The sequence below is a fragment of the Mirounga leonina genome, unplaced genomic scaffold (assembly GCF_011800145.1).
Source record: "Mirounga leonina isolate KUSES-001 unplaced genomic scaffold, KU_Mleo_1.0 Mir_97, whole genome shotgun sequence".
Taxonomy (NCBI): Eukaryota; Metazoa; Chordata; class Mammalia; order Carnivora; family Phocidae; genus Mirounga; species Mirounga leonina.
Genome location: NW_023270889.1, coordinates 74,684 through 95,354, shown reverse-complemented (window position 1 = coordinate 95,354; position 20,671 = coordinate 74,684). Strand labels below are relative to the sequence as shown.

The 20,671-nt window shown below is 45.7% G+C and overlaps 1 protein-coding gene across 2 annotated transcripts in view; it reads left to right on the top strand.

The window, feature by feature from the left end:
• Positions 1-20,671, top strand: part of LOC118006572 (A disintegrin and metalloproteinase with thrombospondin motifs 12-like) — a 298,824-nt gene that overhangs the window by 242,328 nt on the left and 35,825 nt on the right. For both annotated transcript variants that reach the window (XM_034999292.1, XM_034999293.1), the window contains exons 17-18: positions 5,996-6,122; positions 13,596-13,806. In XM_034999292.1, the coding sequence (XP_034855183.1) occupies positions 5,996-6,122; positions 13,596-13,806 (338 nt within the window). The remainder of the gene's footprint in view (positions 1-5,995; positions 6,123-13,595; positions 13,807-20,671) is intronic.

Below are 20,671 nucleotides of genomic sequence, written 5' to 3'. Positions count from 1 at the left end.
TGCGGGGCTCGATCCCAGGATCCTGGGATCATGACCTGAGCCGAAGGCAGACGCTTAACAACTGAGCCACCCAGGTGCCCCTATTTCTAACCCATTCTAAGTCTGATGCAGGTTGGGTGGCCCAACTTCATTTTGGAGTTAAGACATCTGAAAGGTGTGGCTCCCAGTGTGCCCCACAGGAGAAGAAAGAATTGGAAGAGGCAGACTGGCTCTTTTTTTAAAAAAATTTTTGTTTATTTATTTGAGAGAGAGCAAGAGAGAGAGAGAGCACAAGCAGGGGGAGCGGCAGGCAAAGGGAGAATGACAAGCAGATTCCGGCTGAGCAGGAAGCCCGATGCGGGGCTCGATCCCAGGACCCCAGGACCATGACCTGAGCCAAAGGCAGACGCTTAACGACTGAGCCACCCAGGTGTCCCAGACTGGCTCTTATTTGGGGCTTCTGCCTGGTGGTGACACAGATCATTTCTGCTCACCTTTCGTTGGTTGGCCTTAGTCCTCTGCGTACAGTAACTGCAGAGAGAAGCCAGGAAGTGTGGACAAGCACAGGGACATTCGTAGGGCACTGGTTCTCTCTGCTGCAGGCTAGATGGAATTCTCTGAGGCCTGGGAGGGCAGGGTCTGGGCCTGTCAGGTACCTGGGGCTCTGCACTCGTTTGGGGGGCTTTAATAGTAGTACCGGATGAGAAGTCCTCCGCCTCTGTCTCTCCTTTCGGATCATGTCCAAGTCTGTTCTGGAACTTCCTGCCTTGAGTCTGTCTCCACTGTCTATAAACCAAGGCCCCACAAGGGGCAAGTGCCCGATGCAGCGATGGAGCCAAGGGAGTGGAAGTGAAGGAGTGAAGGGTTCAGGGGAACCCAGTCTGCTCCGCCATGGGCTTCTCTCCCACATCCTGTGTCTCCCTCTGCACCCCTCATCCACCTGCTTTCCCCCTGCCCCAGGAAGCAGTCCTGGAAAAAGGTCCAACAGCGGACACTGAGTCATGTGCCATCAACCTAATGAACAACGTTTGTATAACCAGCTTCTTTCTTTCCCTCCTTCAGTACAGAAACCAAGAAGGGTTAGCTTTTAGAAATCCTGGGGATCATGTTCATTTCAGAATGTGTGATGTTTAGAAATCCTAAGCCTCTGGAGATCCGTTAGGGTCCAAGGTGGGTTGTGTGGCAGCAACTGGTGATGGGGCTGTGTCGGTGGTGGTTGTCCACGGCTGTGGCAGCCCACAGCTGCGGCTGTAGCATTTTCAGATGCCCTGCCCCACCGCCCGGAGGCCTGGGCTGGCCGAGGAGCTCCAGCAATTTAAGCAGAAAATCAGTTCGTGAAAACTATTTCCCTGAGGAGCGGTTGCGAGGAAAATGAGGTCGTGGGGACTGTGGTCACCAATACTTTTTCCAGTTCTCATCCCCATTTTTCTTCTTTCAGCGAAGTACAGGTGTAGCTGCAAGCTTAAATCATCTGTCCCTGGACCCCAAGGAGGGAAAACTCAGCCAGTCCAGATGGGCAGGGGTCCCTCCACAAAATAGGAGAACCCCTCCCTTTTCTGTTCCAGCATGGGATGAATTGTTTGCATTACACATGCTATATTTCAGAGCCTAGGAATACAAGATAAATGGCTGATTTGTGCAGGCTTTTCCTGGCTAGGAAATGAAATGGCCTGACCAAATGTGAAGGAGGCATTTGGTGTTGATAACAGCCTGATCCTCAGCCTGCTTGGGCAAATGTCATCCTGGTTGTTCAACCTTAACAGGAACTATCAGCGAGCTGCCACAGTGGCCACGTGCTCACCCCAGTCGCAGTCCCACTGCCTGTTTGAATGACAGTGAGCCCTTCCTCTGACGGAGGAGAAAGACAGCATTTCTACTTTCCTCTGTCAGACACAGAGGGTGAGATGCTAATATTCCCCTAGGACTCACGTGGCTAAATATAAAGATGGGACACTGCCCAAAACACTGAATAAGTCAATGATGTCGTTTTATTTTCTTTGAGCAAAAACTTCCTATATTTTAAAAGTAAGTTAAATACCTTACTGGAAAATTAAAAAGAGAAAAAGTCATCCCCCTGCATATGCATTTTTGTACTTTGTTGCCTTTCAGTATCCTTTTCCGAGTCTTAGACGTATCTAGTTGTGTGCACATGGATGTATTTATGTACATACAAGCCTTCACTTAATGTGGTAACGTGGTTAACTTTCCAAGTGCTACTCAATCTTCACAGCTATCATTTTTACGGATGCGTTATATTTCCCTGGCAAGACAAAGCAAAATGTCTTTAACCAATTCCATATAAAGAATGATTTCATTAGTGTAATTTGTAGTTGGAATTTCTAGGTTCAAAGAGTGTAAATATGATGGTAATATTAAGAAACTTATTACCAAATTGATTCCCATAGTAAAAGAGTTACAAACAGGTAGTAGCAACCACTTTGTTTTGTTTTTGTTTTTACTGTTACTGTATTATTTTAGCCTTACACTTTGTCGCTGGGAAGCGTTCCGAATGTCCAAGGAAAATGGAGAATGTAACAACAAACTCTTGCATACCGGCCACTCAGCTTTCTCAGATCTTACTATTACTCATGCTTATTTCAATCTTCATGTTTAAAGAAAAAAAATTGCACAGATATACTTGAAGAGCTCTTCTCTGACTCCACTCCCTTTCCTTTTTCCCCAGAGCTAACTAGGGTCATGAAACCAGTATTTATTATTTTCATGCATGTTGTTAAATACTTTTATTATACATGTGAATAGCCATATACATTAAAAAATCTTGTTTCTCAGGCATTTAAGCTTTCTGTAAATAGTATCATACTCTATGTATCATTTGTTGTCTTGCTGGTTTTACTCAGTATTATGCTTTTGAAATAAATCCACACTAATGAAAGTAGCTCTAGTACATTCACTAAAGGGCTGTGTACTATTCCATTGTGCAAATATACAATTATTTATACATTCCACTATTTTGCAGTTATAAACATTTTTGTAATGCTGTAATGAACACCTTTCCTCAATATTATGAAAGCTCAGAATAACCGTTTGACAAAGGTTTGACATACATTTGACATAAGTGCACATATCCTTGATAAAGCATGAGAATCACGGGGCACTTGGGGGGCTCAGTCAGTTAAGTGTCTGCCTGCTCAAATCATGATCCTGGGGTCCTGGGATCGAGCCAGGCATCGGGCTCCCTGCTCCGTGGGGAGTCAGCTTCTCCCTCTCCCTCTGCTGCTCCCCCTGCTTGTGCTCTCTCACTCTCTCTCTGCCAAATAAATAAATAAAATCTTTAAAAAAAAAAAAAAAAAGCATGAGCATCACAAATAGGGACACACATTCGAATCTGACCCTGATGTGTGATCATATACCGATGTTGAGAAGACAATTCACTTCTTTGGAAAATCAGAGTCAGATACTTCTTTGACTATTTTAAAATTGCGTTAATCTCAGTACTAATCCATCTGGCTTCATCCACTATAATTGTCAGGTAGGGTCAACCAAGTGAAGATACTGATCTCTAACAATATCTGGAAGATTTTTTTAATATTTAAGACTTCATAAAAATAATAGAAACATTTACTGAGATGGATTTAAGCATATGCTGTGGAATGAAGTTTATATAGTTTATCATACACATAAATAGAGAGTATTTGTCAGATAAATTACAAGTAATATATAGTGATAAACACCATTAATTCCAGTAGAGAAACTGACACATCGTTATTAATTTTGCCCTATGCACTCAACGGTATCTGCCTGGCCGACTCCATCTGTTCAGCTCGCTGCTGATCCAGCACATTGACCTGTGCAATACTGTTAACTTTGCAACAGGGATTTTGTGTAATATTTTGTGCCCTTCTGCTACTTCTGGAGTCAGGAGCATTGAGCAAGGACACTTATCTTTGCTATTCATACGCAGAAACAAGCCTTTTGGGGGGGATATTTCCAACCTCTGAGAGTCACCTGACGTTTTCATTTTAGGTTTTGACATTAAGAATTTGCCAAACTACTCGAAGTTTTCATGAAATTTCTAAGTACCTAAGCTTTTCTGTTTTTTTGTTCTACCACGGCAGGTACACGCCAGTGTTTCTGGCTTCAACCACCTCAGCCTGTATTCCACTGACATTGTCTAAGACATCTCTACAGGTGCTTGTGTCTATCCAAGGACTCCTTCCTTGTGCCATGGGAGTTCCTTTTATAACGTTGCTTCCAGCTATTGACAGTGTTTTATTTATATGATGAAAGAAGAATAACACAGTCTTACCAGTTGAGAAAGCCTGAGTGGTTGAAAGGTTGCCTGTCTCTCCAAAAGAAGAAAATGCTGTTTTATTTAACAATAAAATATTGATTCAGGGATGCCTGGGTGGCTCGGTCGTTTGAGCATCTGCCTTCGGCTTAGGTCATGATCCCCAGGTTCTGGGATCGCGCCCCGTGTCAGGCTCCTTGCTCAGCGGGGAGCCTGCTTCTCCCTCTGCCTGCCACTCCCCTGCTTGAGCTCTTTGTCTCTCTCTCTCTGACAAATAAATAAATAAGAAAATCTTTTTTAAAAAACAAAAAAAAAAAATTGAAAAGAAGTATCGTTGATTCATTTTAAAGGATTCGCTGACTCTATGACAACTCCCTCTGACATTTTTAAGTGATGAGATGTGATCTCTGGCATCTGAGTATGAAAGTCAGCCTAGGAGATTGGGCTGGAACAACTCATGGGAGGTGATGTGAGATGGCGAACAGGACAGCGGGTTCCAGGTCAGGTCCTGCAGCTGCGTGCCTGTGGGGAAACCCCTCCATGTGCCGAAGTGAGGCGGTGACCAGCTTTGTGGGTTCCTTGTGGCCTTTCCAATTTGGGAATTCTGTACACCAGTGAGCCCACTCAAGGCCTGGATGCCCTGAGAGTTCAGGGCGCCAAGATTTGTGCAAGCTGATTGCTCTGACTCCCCCCCGGGGGGAGGGTTTCCAGTCTTCGGTCTTCTCCCCTAGTGTTTCACATCAAACATTGAAGCATTACCCTCTCAAGATGCATGATGACTCTCTTCTCACTATCCGTGCGCTTCTCCATCAGTGACATTCTGGTCGCTCCTCTAACCTCTCTTGCTAACGATGTCTTACTTAGCAGAACTGTGGTCCCTTTCCTCTCTCAACCTTTGTGGCTTCACTGTGCCCTCATTTCTTCATCTTGCACATAGCGAATAATGGCAATGTTGATCTCATTGGATTGTTGTGAGGTTTGGGTTATTATATATCAAAATAGATAATAAGTAACACACATTTTTATATATTTATGTATGTCTATATATATTTGTCTATTTGTATACACATACAGTTTTGAACAGTGCCTGGGACAAGGCAAGCACTGGGTGTGTTCGCTATTATTATTTTTCCAAAGTTAAACCCAGCTTACAGATGCGCTTGGTTTGCGTGTGGAACCTGCCACCCCGCCCCGCCCCCTCCGCCCCCGTGCTCCTCTTACTCACATTACCGACCTGATCTCAGGGGGCAATGATATTATCAGTCCCTGCTATCAAACCCTCTAGTTTGGAAACATAGCCTCTCAAACTTTATAACATTCTTTTGAATTTTATTTCTGTCTTTCAGAGTTTCCTAATATAAAGCTCCTTACCTTTTCTGTTCCTTTATTAAACTGTAGCAATTGTATTATAACACCTGGTGATAATATCTGCTTTCATTATTTAAAATCTCACTTTGTTTTTATTTGGCGTATATGTGTTCATCTTGTCTCCACAGCTAGATTAGAATCTATATGTTAGATTATGTATTAATCCACCTGTATTATCGGTAGTCCTTCTCAAGCACGATCTCTTCCACCCACTGGCAGCCTCAGCATGGGTGGCTTAGAGACCCCATTCCTCATCCACACTTTAGAAACCAGACACCCTACGGACAACTTTCCCATCAGCCGTAAGCACGATCACTTGACATGGCCAGAGGCCTCCCCTGACACTAAGCATGTGGGCTCAGGATTTAATATGTGTGAACCCTTCTGCCCGACCCCCAGGTATTCGCCGCCAGACTGCCCATTGCGTGAAGAAGGGCCACGGGATGGTGAAAGCTACTTTTTGTGACCCAGAAACACAGCCCAATGGGAAACAGAAGAAGTGCCACGAAAAGGATTGTCCGCCCAGGTAAGCACTGATAAGAATTGGAGCTCTATGTGTCTGCTTAGAAAGATGTGTGATTGGGGTGCCTGGGTGGCTCAGTCAGTTGAGTGCCTGGCTCTGAGAGTGGCTGGCTCAGGTCATGATCGCAGGGTCGTGAGATCGAGCCCCTAGTTGGGCTCCGAAGTGGGCATGGAAACTGCTTAAGACTCTCTCCCTCTCCCTCTGCCCTGCAAGCGCTTTCCCTCTCTCTCTTAAAAAAAAAAAAAAAAAAGCATGATGTCTGATTTAATAGTAATCTAATGCTCAGTGATAAAGGAGACTTGTGAGGCTTTGTTATTCTATTAGAATAAGTACGGGGAAACTTACAGGTTCCTGAGGCTGTGCTGTAGGATGCCGCCGAAAGCTGTGAGTGAGGACATCTTCTCTCCACAGAGCAGTATTTCTTACAAAGCCAGTGTGTTCTGTGTTTGTCTGTTTGGTAAGCCTAAGTCTCAGGGTGTGTTGAAGAGAGTGCTGTATGGATCCCTCCATCGTTTTTGAGCTAACGGGTGCAGCTTTTCTGAGAGCACTGTGCCGGTCAGTGGTGGCGTCCCCCTTCAGACCACATGCCCATCGCACGTAAGGCAGCCTGCAAGCGTGGCCATCCAGAGCCGGCTTCCCCAGTGTCAGCGCCGTTGACATTCGAGAGGGTAACTCAGTTGTGGGGCTGTGCTGTAGCGTGGTAGGATGTTTCGCGGCACCCCTGGCCTGTATCCGCTTAGATGTTAGTAGCAACTTCCCCCCTTTCCTCTGGGTTGTCACAACCAAAAATATCTTCAGACATTGCAAGTGTCTTGTAGAGGGCAAAAGCACCCTTGGTTGAGAACCAGCGTTAGAGAGCTATTTGCTTGCAGCTCACCATATTGGTTCTAGATACTGGAATCCGACAAGGTGGCTGGAATGTTATTAGGGGCTTAGGTAAAAGAGAGAGAGAAAAAAAAAAAACAAACAAGAAGAAGGAGGAGGAGGAGGAGGGAGAGAGGCAGAGAGAGGGGAGGGAGAGAGAGAAGGAAGGAAGGGAAGGGAGAAAGAAAGAATTAATTCTGGAGAGAGTCTTCATTCTCTAGTGACCTCAAGTAGGGCTGCACTTAGGTTGCAGATTCCATCAGGCATTCATTCCAATCCTAAGAAGACACACTAAAAGGAGTTTAGTTAAACAGGAGGGGACTCATTGGTATTATAAATCAAACAAGTGGGGCGCCTGGGTGACTCATTCGGTTAAGCGTCCAACTCTTGATTTCGGCTCAGGTCATGATCTCAGGGTTGTGAGATGAAGCCCTGGGTTGGGCTCCGAGCTGGGCGTGGAGCCTGCTTGAGATTCTCTGTCTTCCTCTCCCCCACCCCTGCCCCACTCTCATGCATGCTCTCTCTCTAAAAAAAAAAAAAAAATTAATTAAAATAAATAAACAAGTGACTAACTGAACTCTAAATAAGAGCCAGAAGAATGTGATAAATCCAGAAGAACTGGGTAAAAAGAAGAGTCCAGACAAGGCAGGCAATGTTGGTCTCTGGTGGGGGCAGACAGGTGGGACCCAGCAGCCGGAGCCAGAAGATTTATTCTCAGTCCAGCTCTGTGGTTCCTGACGGGGAAGGAGGGGGCTGTGAGGGGGGAGCAGGACCCGCCCTGCCTCACCTCACCATGGTCACCTTCCCTGGGCTTTGTCTGTAGCTGCACTTTCTATCATTTCTCCTCCGGGAAGAGGGAGCCAGAAAGGAGGCACGTTTCTTGGGGCTCATCGCTAGCCCGTGGCTCTGCGGGGCTCGTGTGCTTCCTCACACTCCGTCTCCCTCCAGGTTATTGACCTTCTACCAGTAAATTCCTGTTGCACTCCTGGGACGCTCACGCCTGGGGTTCTCGCCTCGCTTTTCAAAGACACTTGCTCTGATGGGCTGATACCCTCTCAAAACCACAGCTGTTTATTTCCTGGCTCTAATTTTGTCCCTGGTGTTCAGGTTCTCATTTTCATCATATTACATAGTCTCCCTCGGCCTGACTCTTGCCAGCAAATATTTATTAAGCTTCTGTTACTTCCCACGAGAGACACAGTGGTGATTATAGCCACACAACAGTTACCGTTTATTGAGCGCTGAGGTGGTGTGATACCAAAAACGCAGTATATTCGGTCTCTGCCCCTGACACATGCAGGTGCTGGGGGGCGCTGTGCAGAGGGTACAGAAGCTCTGCCACATTTCCCCTGGACCCTGCCCTGTGCACCTCTTCCACCTGGCTGTTCCTGGGTTGTATCCTTTTATAATAAACCAGTCATCTAGTAAGTAAAATGTTTTCTTGAGTTCTGTGAGCCCCTCTAGCAAATTATCAAACCCTTGGCAGGGGTTGTGGGAACCCCTGATTCATAGTCAGCTGGGGAGCAGCACGGATGACCGCCTGGATGTGAAGAGCAGGGGTGGGGGCAGTGTCGTGGGGCTGAGCCCTTAACCTGCCCGGTCTGTGCTAACCCCAGATAGTAAGGGTCAGAATTGCTTGGTGTACAAAACCCACACATTTGTTGAAACAGAAATAATGTGAAAGTAGAGAGGAAGAAAACAGTGGGTTTTAGTTAGTTTGTTTTTTTTTTTAAAGAGAGAGCAGTAGGGGGGCTGGACAGAGGGAGAAGGATAGAGAGAATCTTAAGCAGGCTCCCTGCCCAGCCTAGAGCCTGATGCAGGGCTCAATCTCATGACCTTGAGATAATGACCTGAGCTGAAATCCAGAGTCAGATTGGTAACCAACCGAGCCACCCAGGCACCCTGAAAACAGTGGGGTTTTTAAGCACCTCCTTCATGTCTGATGATGTTTTAGAGATACCTTATATCTTCTCTTTATTGTTCTCAACTACTCAGAAAAATAACTATTATTATGTAAGTTTTATAGAGGAAGAAATTTTCCTTACCTCACTCAGTATCATACAACTAGCAGAGGTTCAAACCCAGGGCTGTCTAGCTATAAGTCTGTGGCCTCCATTACATACCCCCAAAGACAGGCACGTACCTCTCCCCCATCCAGGCTGTGTCCAAAGCAAAGCAAGCACTGTGCTAGGTGTGGAGGTGGGCTCTGAAGGTTCTTGATGCAGACACTCACCTGCTGAGGCCAAGATAGAGCTCTGGGGACATGGGCTAGGTATATAAAAGCAACACAGTCAAAGAAGATTTTGGTATCAGCTCTGGCTTTAGAACAGACATCAATCTGTTGCTGACATTTTCTTATTTACCTGTGGCTGAAAACTTGGCCTCACTCTTTTCAGAATTCAGCTTCCATAAGGGTGGTTATCTTACGTGAGTCCACACTCCAACTATCAAAATTTCTAGTTGGAGGTGACTTTACTGTAAGGTATTACTGGTGTGAGAGGGAGAAGGATGTTGGGGCAAGAGTCCAGAGGCTGAAGGACTCTTGGGGAAAGGCTGAGCTGAGGGGGAAGCCCATGGACACAGAAGTGGAGCCTTGATAAAGGAATTCTTACAAGATACCAGCTGAGCTCTGTGGACTTGAAGCTGACCCTCGGTGAAGTCATGGGACAGGTTGGAAGGACATCTCCACCCGGATCCCTGCAGCCTGCAAATGTTACCTCATTTGGAAGAAGGGTCTTTGCAGATGTTATTAAATTAAAGCATCTTGAAATGGGGATATTATCAGCAATTATCCACTTGGGCCCCAAATGTCATTGCAAGGGTCCTTATAAGAGAGAGGCAAAGGGAAATTTCACACACATACAAACACACACACACACACGGTGGTATGAAGACAGAACGGACAGATTTGAAGACACCAGCCTTAAAGACTGGGGGGATGGTCCCCAAGCCGAGGGATGCAGGCAGCATCCACAAACTGAAAGAGACAAAGAACAGATCTTCTGTAGTGCCTCTAGGGGAACGCAGCCCTGCTAGCACCTTGATTTCATCCCAGTAACACTGATTTTAGGACTATAATAAACAAGATTTGGCTTCTAGAACTGTAAGAAGCCAGATTTTTGTTGTTTGAAGACACCAAATTTGTGGTAATTTGTGGCAGCAACCACAGGAAATTAATGGCGGCAGCTTAACGCAAGCGAAGAGGAGAGATCCCCCAGCCCAGTGATAGACGCTCCAGAGCTTGGAAAACCCTGGGACTGGGGCTTCTTGGAATGTGTGGCAAAGAATTTTTTTTTATTATGTTATGTTAATCACCATACATTATATCATTAGTTTTTGATGTAGCATTCCATGATTCATTGTTCGAAGAATTTTTTGGAATAGCACAAATAGGTCACTTCCCAAGGAATCTCGCAACCAGGCAGGCTACCAGATGCATATTCATGGGCAAGGCAAGCTGTTGTCAGGGCGAGACCAGCAGCCAGCCGTGGGGACCCCTTACTCAAAGCCCTGCCTCCTGGCCACTGTCCCCATGGTCGTTGCCCTCCTTGGGGCTCTGTAGTTAGTTGACATGTCTTTATGTCTTCGTTCTAAAAGCGGCATTGTTAGAACAAGGCAAGTGATACCTTTTCCCCCTGGAAGGCTTCTTAAACTGAGCGCATGGATGCAGCTTGTTGATTCAGAGCAAACTTCTGAAATGGACCAGGGACGCAGCCTCCTCTCCCACCATCAGTACCGAAGCCCCGGTGGCAGTGAGAAAGGAGGTGCTGTGGCCGCAGGCGGGCGCTGGGCACCCGGCGGCCGCTGGGCAGTCCTGGCCAGCACAGGTGTGCCTTCCGGCGCCCAGGTGTTTTCCGTGAGCTGAGCGTCGGTTTTGCAGCTGCGGTCTCTGTCTTTGCACATCGTTGCACTTCAGGGGAGCAAGACAGCCCATTCCGTTCCCCAGCTTCTGCTCTTACCTTGGAAACATAATTTGCTGCAATTCCCTCCAAATAATTTGATAATTATACTTAAGAAGAGGGAAGCATAGCAATCAAACAGATCTTTTTGAATCATTGTCATTGGTAGAATTTTTTGCTTCTTAAAGCCTCCCACTCTGTTGTTATAGTGAGAATCTTTGCTAGAGCCCCAGTCCATAGGACTTTTTTAAAAAAGATTTTATTTACTTATTTGAGAGAGAAACAGAGAGAGAGTATGAGCTGAGGGGGGGAGGAGGGAGGGGGGAAAGGGCGGCGGTGGGGAGCAGGCCATGGGAGAGGGAGAAGCAGACTCCCTGCTGAGCAGGGAGCCAGACCTGGGGCTCCATCCCAGGATCCCAAGATCATGATCTGAGCCAAAATCAGCTGCTTAACCAACTGAACCACCCAGGCGCCTCCCCCCCCCCCGCCCATAGGACTTTTACATTGTAACTGGGGTGGTGAGATTGACTGCTGTAGGGGGTCTAAAAAACAGTAAGAAACAGTACATGATGTGTGGTGAGTGTCATCAGCATTCTGGTAAGATGAAGATCAATAGCAAAACCAGAACAAATCAGGGAAGGTTGTTAATTCTGTGCTGATTAAGCCAGGGAGGTTGTCTTGTTGGGGTGAATAAGTGGGCTGGGTTTTTGTCCTGCTGAGTTCTTTGCATTACATTGCCCTTCTCACCAATCCCTCAGGGCATTTCAACAGCCTTCTGTCACATTTATAGGAGATTTCCTATAAATAGAAAAACAATATTCTATTATACATCTCCTGGAAATCTGGCATTATGGCAGACATCAAAAAGTGAAATGGACGAGAGAAAACAACTTGACGGTAGTTCCTGAGCCCTGAGCCTGGAAGACCTTTGCTGGGAAATATTAAAGAAAGGGAGGTGCTGTTTTCACTTTAAACTAGTGACAAACAGATGCAAAATGTCCCCAAGGGACTGTGGGGGAGATCCCAGAAAGAGAAAATATAGGGAGGTTCATTATCACTTTGTGGGGACACAGCTGAAAGCCTGGTAGCAAGTAATTTGAAAAATTATATATTTTTTTGTCCACTCAGGTTATTAAAGGCCTTCCAGAATGACATTTTATATATTCGGTAACATTCCTGGTTTCCGCCAGACATGTCAGAAGTAGGGTGAAGTAACTAGATTCATAATTACCAAAGTGGGCGTTCCTTTGGTTTCACATCATGTGGTTCCAGTATTAGCTCTTTATCCACACAAGATAGCCAGATGATAAACACTAAGGAATAAGGGAGTAAACTTATTTATTATTATTACTTAATAAATAAATGAATAACTCATCTTAATTACATAATTATAGATGTTAAACACTAAAGAATAAATAAGTAATCCTTATAACTTAAAAGTAACTGATTAAAGAATATAACAGAATCAAGGAATAGCTTTCTTCATATATTTTTAACCTGAGATTAAAAGTGTGAGACTCAAAAGTTTTACCCCAATAAATCCAATACTTACTAACTATAAATCATAGTACAAACTTTTGTCTTCTTCAAAAGTCCATACTGTCTCAAGGACAGAAGTCTTCCTTAAATTCAGGAACGAAAGACTTCACATGCTGTACTATTTTCCCATGAAAAATAGAAGCATTCCATTTTATTACTGCACAGAGAGCCAAAGAAGTGGGCCGTACTTTCCAACAATGGTGAACCCAGACCACACTGGATCAAGACACTTGTTCTCCCTTCCGTGCTGGGGAAGATTTACACAGTGATGGAGAAGGGGAAACAGAGAGGGCTCCCTGCCACTTTCAAAAGCTATTTCTACGTAGCCACAGGGTCAACCTCCTAGAATCTGTAGTAAGTCATCCACGATAAGGGGCTAGAGAAAGAACTCGCATCCCTGTTTTTCCACAGTGAATCCAGAGTATTTATTTAGCAAACCGTGTCAACACTTTGACTTGTCATGAATAGCTGAGAAGTAAGAAATTATTTTGTTTCTTCTTTTTCTCCTGCTTTCTTATCAAAGGGACCTGTGAAACTAGGAGTAGGTAGACTGGAGGAGATGGGGGGAATGAAGGCAGTGCCTCTGACTGACCATCTCCTAAATAACTGAAAATCAGCAATTGTTTCAGTACCTGCTTCACAGAAGAAAAGAAAAACATTCAGTTAGGAGCCAGGGGACCATGAGATTCTTTTACTCGGTAGCAACCGTCAAAATAACAACAAATAATTACAGATGATCAAGTTCTATTATGTGTCGGCTCTGTACGGTGCACTACATATAAATCTGGTATTTTGTTTAATCTACAATACTCCTATAAAGTCAGTATTGCCTTACGCACTTAACAGATGAGGAAAGTAAGGCTTAAACTTGCTTGACGTGATGCTGTAATAACAGAAAACTAGACCTCAGTGTTCTTGACTGTAAAGAGAGAGGGCGTTGTTGTTTTTTTTTTTCATTCAGAGACACTGTTAAGTAGCATCCCCTCCAGCCGGGTGCTCTGGGGAACTCGAGCCGTGACTGCACAAACCAGCTGTGGCCCTGTCTTCCTCTAACGGGCTGGAGTAACTCCAAGGGCCACCCAGCTCTGCGACCTGCACTTCTGCTCCCGGTTCCTCTTTCCTGTGGCTGAACTGAATGTGTCCATATACTTTTGGTGTCCATGTGCGCCTGCAGGTGGTGGGCCGGGGAGTGGGAAGCATGCTCAGCAACGTGTGGGCCCCACGGAGAGAAGAGGCGGACGGTGTTGTGCATCCAGACCATGGGCTCTGATGAGCAGGCTCTCTCGGCTAAAGACTGCCAGCACCTGCTGAGGCCCAAGACCCTCATTTCCTGCAACAGAGACATCTTGTGTCCATCAGACTGGACAGTAGGCAACTGGAGTGAGGTGAGCGTCATCACTTCCCCACCCCTGCCTCTTCAGTAACCAACCCAAAGTGGCTGGAGAGAAAATTGCACGATGGCTGGTGTGTATCACCTCTGGCCTGTTTCCTGCATTTCTGCCTGCCTTGTATCCGATCTTGCTTCTTTTCTGTTCTTACAGGATTTGCTTCTCACTCGTCCAGGAGTCAGACACCTGCCAGGGATGAGCTGGACCCCATTTGCCCAGGCTCTCAACAGCTAATGGGTGCATTGTCAGGATTTTTTGCTGTCCCGTTGTTAAACCATCGGCAGCAAATCAAGAGCTAGGTTGTTAAACACTTACATTTCTGTTTCCCTGAAACCGTGAGAGTTAAAACTGGACGAGTGTTGCCGTAATAGTAGAATGGTAGGCAGTGTACTTGACACTTGAAGAAGCCCCTCGAATCGTCTGTCTCTTTGGCATGGGTCAAGGCCGGACCTGACCGAGGTTTAGAACGTGTACTGTTATTAGCCACATAAATTCAAATAAGTGTTGTTGCATTTTCCCAAAATTAATCTGATCAGATCCTCTAAGTATACTTAGAAATCAGTGGGCTAGGAGGTCACGAAAAGCTCCCAGGCTTCATTTTTCTTTAGGTCACCATGGAACCTGGTCCTGTCATGCCTGGTGCTCCTGGAGTCCACTGGGCAGAGCCTTTTTTCTCCAAAAGTCCTGGAGTCTCCAGGGGCCTTGCTTTACTTCTCAGGGGCACACTGCAGTTCAGTGACCTCAGGAATGACTACAAGTTACATGATTTTTTAAACTAACAGTCCAGACTTTATGGGTGGATGCTGACTTCTTCTGAGCTTCCTTGGAAAGCCCTGTCCTTTTTGTTAATATGCAATCACTGACCAGAATGTCGTAGGAACTCCTCTTAGGGCTCACCTTCAGACAAATGGAAAATATTTGATTCAGGAGAATGCAGTAAGTACCATCTGTACTAATAAAGGTACTCCAAAGTATTACGTAAAGAAGAATTTGAAAATTTGTATCAGCAAAGGTGCCATCTCTGAAGCTCTTTGAAAGCAGAAAACACTCATTTGAATACAGCACTCTGATAACCTTATTTCCAGAACTTTATTTCATTAGCTCACAGTCACAGTTTAGGTTTATTTAGCTTCTAAATCTGTTGCAGAATGCTTTCTTGGCATTGAGGTGAAAATAAAAAGAAAATGGCAAGTATGTTTCCTGTGTTGTAAGAACTTCCTATCAAATGGAAGAGATGGGACCAAAAACCGAAAGGAAGGAAGGTAGAGAGAGAGAGAGACAGAGACGGAGAGAAATAAAGAGAGAAAGAAAGAAAAATACCAGCAAAGAAAACATACCTGCAAACTAATAGCATACTACGAATCTGTGCACATATCAGCAACGGGGCTGATCCTGGGAGGGGGCAGTGAGAGCCTGTGGCCGGCCTGGCCTGTTAGGCCACCACCAGCCTGGATTGCTATAAATTACAGTGTTGTCAAAATAAGGCTGGACAAGGTATCGTGACTGGTCCATTACATCTGTTTACTAGTTTGGGCTGCATCCAAAGCAGTCCATAATTCTTGTCGAGTAGAATTTACTAATTGCCAGATTCTTTGTGCTTTTTTAAAGGACTACAATTACATATTTGGCTGAGAAGTTCTTACTGTGCTCATGTTTATGGGGAACAAAATGATGTGCCTTAACTGGAGAATAAGGGACAAAAAGTTGGCACGATGTGACAAGTACTCGTGTCTGTGGTCCCAAATACAGGCCATTGCATAGTGTATTGTGAGCAGACATGGGATTCAGTTTCTGGCTTCCACTGGATGGAGTTGAGCAGAAAGGCTGAGCCCTGGGATGCTGTCATGAGAGGTGCTTTTAGTTAAATCAGCATGGAAATATTCACCCAGTGGATCTCCCTTTCTTCCCTCTGCTGTCCTGCTAATGTCTGTACATGTGAGCCCTCTAATGAACTTTTCTGGAATATGAGGAAATGTCTCTGATAGTCTAACTAGGCCCAGATACATTTTTAAGAGAGATGATGCAGTGCTGTATTCTTGCTATCATAGTATTTATGGTCTGGATCTTGTCTTGAGATTGGCATTAATTGACGCAGGGTATAGTGCTCCAGAGATACCTCAGGATTTGGTCTGTACTGGGCTGTCTGGGTCACCCTGGATGTCGGAAGCTAGGAGGTAACTAGGCCAAAAGATCCAAGAACTATGAGGCTCCTGCTGAGTCATCCTCTCTGGGCTGACTTCCCTTCCCTGCCAAGACACCTCTGCCAACCCAAGCAACGAGAGAAGGGTGGGCTCAGTTGTGCCAGGCTGGCACCTTCATCCCTGACCCAGCAGGGGTCTGAAGGAGGACCTAGCGAGAGCTGGGGGGCCCTTTCTGCCCATCTGACCAGGCCCTCCCTCTCTAAGCTCATGCCCTGAACACTGACTCCTACCCCCAATCTCAGATTTCACCAAGAATCTTGCTCTGTTTTCACCCAATCTACTTTCTGGGTGTGAAGGGTAAAGAAGGAGGACTGGATTTGTTGTAAACACAGTATCAGAGTTTCTGTGGCCCCCGTTTTTATTAGGTATACCGCTTCAGTGACATGCCTTGTCTAGTGGTGAAGGACATGCACGGTCTCAGGAGTATGGGTCCCTGGGTTCGAATCCTGGCTCTGCCACTTATTAGATGTGTGACTTTAATCTCTTTGTGATTCCTTTTAGTTTTCTGTGGCTTGTTTTCTCCATCCATGAAGCAGGAATAACAGCAGTACTTAGACCCAAGAGACGCTATGAGGATGAAATGAGTTAATAGTTCCAAACTTCTTACTAGAACAGTGCCTGGGACATAGTAAGCTGTAGATACAGTCATTTCCTAGCAGAGTAAGTAGATGGGAATAACATCATCTATCATTTGTTGAGTGCTTTTCACACTGTAGGGTTCGTTTCATTTAACGTTTAAGATAACTCCATGAGGTTGATGTTCATGAATTCCCCTCTTACTCCTGGCAGTTAGACACTAATAGATTTAGTGGGAGAGTAATTTTCCTACGTTTTCTAGCTCTGACAATCCCTAATTGTGTGGCCTTGAGCTAGTGTTAACCGCCCCGCGCCCCCCCCCCGCCGCCCCCACCAGCCTTTTCTCATTTATAAAGACAGGGTTAATGTGAGGCTTGAAGATAATCCACCAAAGCCCTTTGAGCAGTGTCCACAAATAGTGTTTGCTAAATGGTAACTTCATTCTCAAGCAAGAAGGCCAGTGTCTATCTTCTATGCTACCCTGACTTTGTAAGCCTTGTCCAGTTGGTGGCACCCAGATGCCCTGACAGAATTGATCTGTGCCCCTCTGCATTTTCATCTAGACCCTCGCCCCAAGGTCAGGGCCATTTTCTGCATGGAGCACTGTAAGCATGAGGGTTGGGTCAAGGGTCTACAGAAATGTTTGAGTCCTAACGAAAAAGCTAATGGATGGTTTCCATAAAAACAAAGGACACAGCAAAATCATAAATCAGTATTGAATTACATATTAATGGCAGGTACCCACTGGATACTTACTGGTATTACTATTAAACACTTTTATAGGTATTAACACAATACCTCCTTACAGCCTTATTAGCCTCATTTTACAGGTGAAGAAACTGAGGCATAGAGATGTTTAGAGACTCGTCCTTTAAGCAGTGGAGCCAGGATTTGAATGCAGAGTTTTACTGGGAACACTCTGCCATATGCATCTCACACATCTACAAAATACAACAATCTGACAGCCCGTAGTATTCATAAAAAATCATATTATGTTTGGAAACAATTTAGAGATCAGCTTTTGTCACTTTGCTGGAATTCCAGACTAAGCCTAACGATTGCTGAGAAATCAGAGCCCTCTTAAATAAGTTGCTCCCCCCCCCAAATACTTCTAAAGCAAAAGAAGAAAAAGCCTTTCAGATGGTTTTTAGAGAAAAAAAAAAATTATGATATTTCCCTTGAGACTAGAGATGTTTTTTTAACATACTTGACGGGGCGTGGGGCGGCCCCCGAGCCCTTTGTGTGCCTGATGAAAGCACACAGACAAATGAACAAAACAATTAACCAACTTACTGAGACTCTGTCAAGTGCAAAGCGGTTCACATGGGTGTTGGAGCATCCGAGTGACCAGAGAAACTAGATGCTGATGTTCGCAAACAATCTCTCCTGCCTCCTCAGACGGAATCGCCCACAGCGAACACCAGCAGCGTGTCTGTGGCTAAACGAGAAGCAAAGGGAGCTCTTGTGTGAAGCCTCACAGAAATGCCTGCAGACCGAAGGAGGCCGGAGCAGGAGGGCGAGGAGACACTTCTGAGTCGCTTACCTGTGGTACTCCCCAGTCTGAGTTGAGGTCCAAGGCACTTCTGTGGGGCTGGACCACCTCGTCCTGTGGCAGGGCATGTCTGTGTGCACCAGCATGTCAGTGCCCCTCGGATGTCAGCAGCCTGTGCTTTGCCCGGTTTCCTGGAGAACACATACAGGCATCCTCGTTTGACACAAGCACTCACAGAAAACCAGTTGGGGGCCATGTTGATTCTCTTCATCCTGTCTGATATACTTTTTAAATTATCTAGGGTACTATATTAGTTTGCTAGGGCTGCCATGACAGAGAACCGCAAACGGGGTGGTTTAAACAACAGAAATGTATCGTCTCACAGCTCTGGAGGCCAGAAGTCCAAGATCAAGGTGTTGGCAGAGTTGGTTCCTTCTCGAGGCTGTGAGGGACAGTCTGTTCCATGCCTTCCAGCTTCTGGTGGCCTTTGACTTCCTTGGCTTGTAGTTGTCAACACCCTGATCTCCGCTTTGATCTTCAGTGGCATTGTCCCTATGTGTGTGTCTCTGTATCTGAATTCCCCTTTTTATAAGGACAGTGGTCATATTGGATTAAGACCCACCTGGGGACCTCATTTTAACTTGATTACCTCTGTAAAGGCGCCATGTCCAAATAAGTCTCCATTCTGAGGTCTAGGGGGAGGGGGTGGGCAGGGGTTAAGACTCCAGTATATCTTTTTGTGGGGGGACACAGTTCAACCCATAAGAGCTACCTAAGTTTTTCAGCTTACTTTCAAAGCTGGTTTTAGCATTAGATCCAATCATTCATTTATAAATTCCCGAGACTACACAATAAATGTTTTTATGGCAAAGCACTAGCTATTTCTCTCCTCGGCCCTTTAGCTGTAACTCTGTGACGAGCCCCGACTGTGTTTTTGAAAAAACTCTCAGCACTGCAGCTCTGAGCCCTTTGTGAGCTCCCCTCTCCCACAGTGCACCTGAGGTGGGTGGCTTGACTCATTTAGAAGCAACCCTCTTTCTCAGCGGCTCCCACAGGCCTTCATCTTGGAGGAATGACAAGTGAGAGCAAGATGACTCCCCGGGAGGACAGGAGCAGACTGACGAGCTGCTGGCCTGGTACAGAGTTCGAAATTATGAGGTCAGGGCACGAAGTCATCATAGCAGATGCTGGCTTTGAGAGTTCCGAAACTACCCATCAGGATGAGTTCTGAGTGCAGCATTGTGCCCTGCGTTTATCTCATCTGAAGGGCTTGACAGCTCCTAAGGAGATAATCGCAGGTGGAAGATGTATCGGAAGGAGCATGGGGCTGAGGACAAACCAGTGCTGCCTGTTCCAGCGTGGCTACGAGAAAAGGCAACTTCGTTTGTAGGCCCCGTACAGACTTGGTAGATCGTTAACACTGTCCCGCTGGGCACGATACGCCCCGGGGCTGAAGAATGGCATCCTTGGGCTACTTGGAAGCTTCCGGGTCTGTGGGTGAGGGAAGCAGGTGGGGATGAAAGGTAGGTGTGCTGGAGAACATAAGAACCGCTCCCAGACCCCGGGCTCCGTGAAGGAAGTTGTGAGGTGCCATTTGAGAATGGCGCCAGTAATTGCAGATCCTCTGCTTTTTTGAGAGAAGCTAAAAATAAGGAATTTTAATATGAAATCTGCTTTAAGTGTTGGCTACTAATTCAGTGTTTGTATTTCATCTGTTTGCTTGTTTGTTTTAAGACTGAGCAAGCCAGGGGCGCCTGGTGGCTCAGTCCGTTACGCATCCAACTCCTGATTTGGGCTCAGGTCATGATCTCAGGGTCGTGAGGTCGAGTCCCGTGTCCGGCTCCGTGCTGGGCGTGGAGCCTGCTTGAGATTCTCTCTCTCTCCTTCCCCCTCCACCTCTCCTTGCCACCGTTTTTTAAAAAAAGAGAAAGAGACAAAAAAGATTGGGCAGGCCAAAGAATTAATGTTTTGGGTCAAATGTAGTCCTGAGGCTGCCACTTTGGAATCTCTGTTCTAGAGTAATCTTCAGTTTTAAAAGCTCAAAATCTAATGTATTTTCACTAAGCAACCCGTTAAATAGCTTTTATTTACTCCTGTTTTATTCTTTTAGGTTGAGCAAATTCACACAGTGGTAAATAAGGTTATTTAATACGTGTAATTTATAAACTCTAAAAAATATATATATGTATCCATCTGTTAACCTTAGGAAATCTAAATCTTAAAAAATCTGGCAACAAACCAGTGGGATGGGTGGATATCCACAGTATCTTCTAGATATGTGCCTACGAGTACTTCACCCAGGCAGCTGCTCACCTCGTAGCTTCCCACAGACAGGTGTGTGTCTCTGGGCTTCCCTGTGGACATGATAAGCATTTCAAGTCGAAACAAACAAACAAAGGAATGAAGAGAAAGAAAAGAAAAATCAGAGAGCTTCCTGCCATGTAGCTGTCTACTCTGACATTTCTTGGAAAGAAAAAACCCAAAGGGAGGTGCACCTGCCACTTGAGGACCATTGGCGTCAGCCGGGGCCTCTTTCAAGGGCCAGCTCTCGAAACCCAGCCTGCCTGAGGCAAGCAGCGCAGAAATGTGTTCG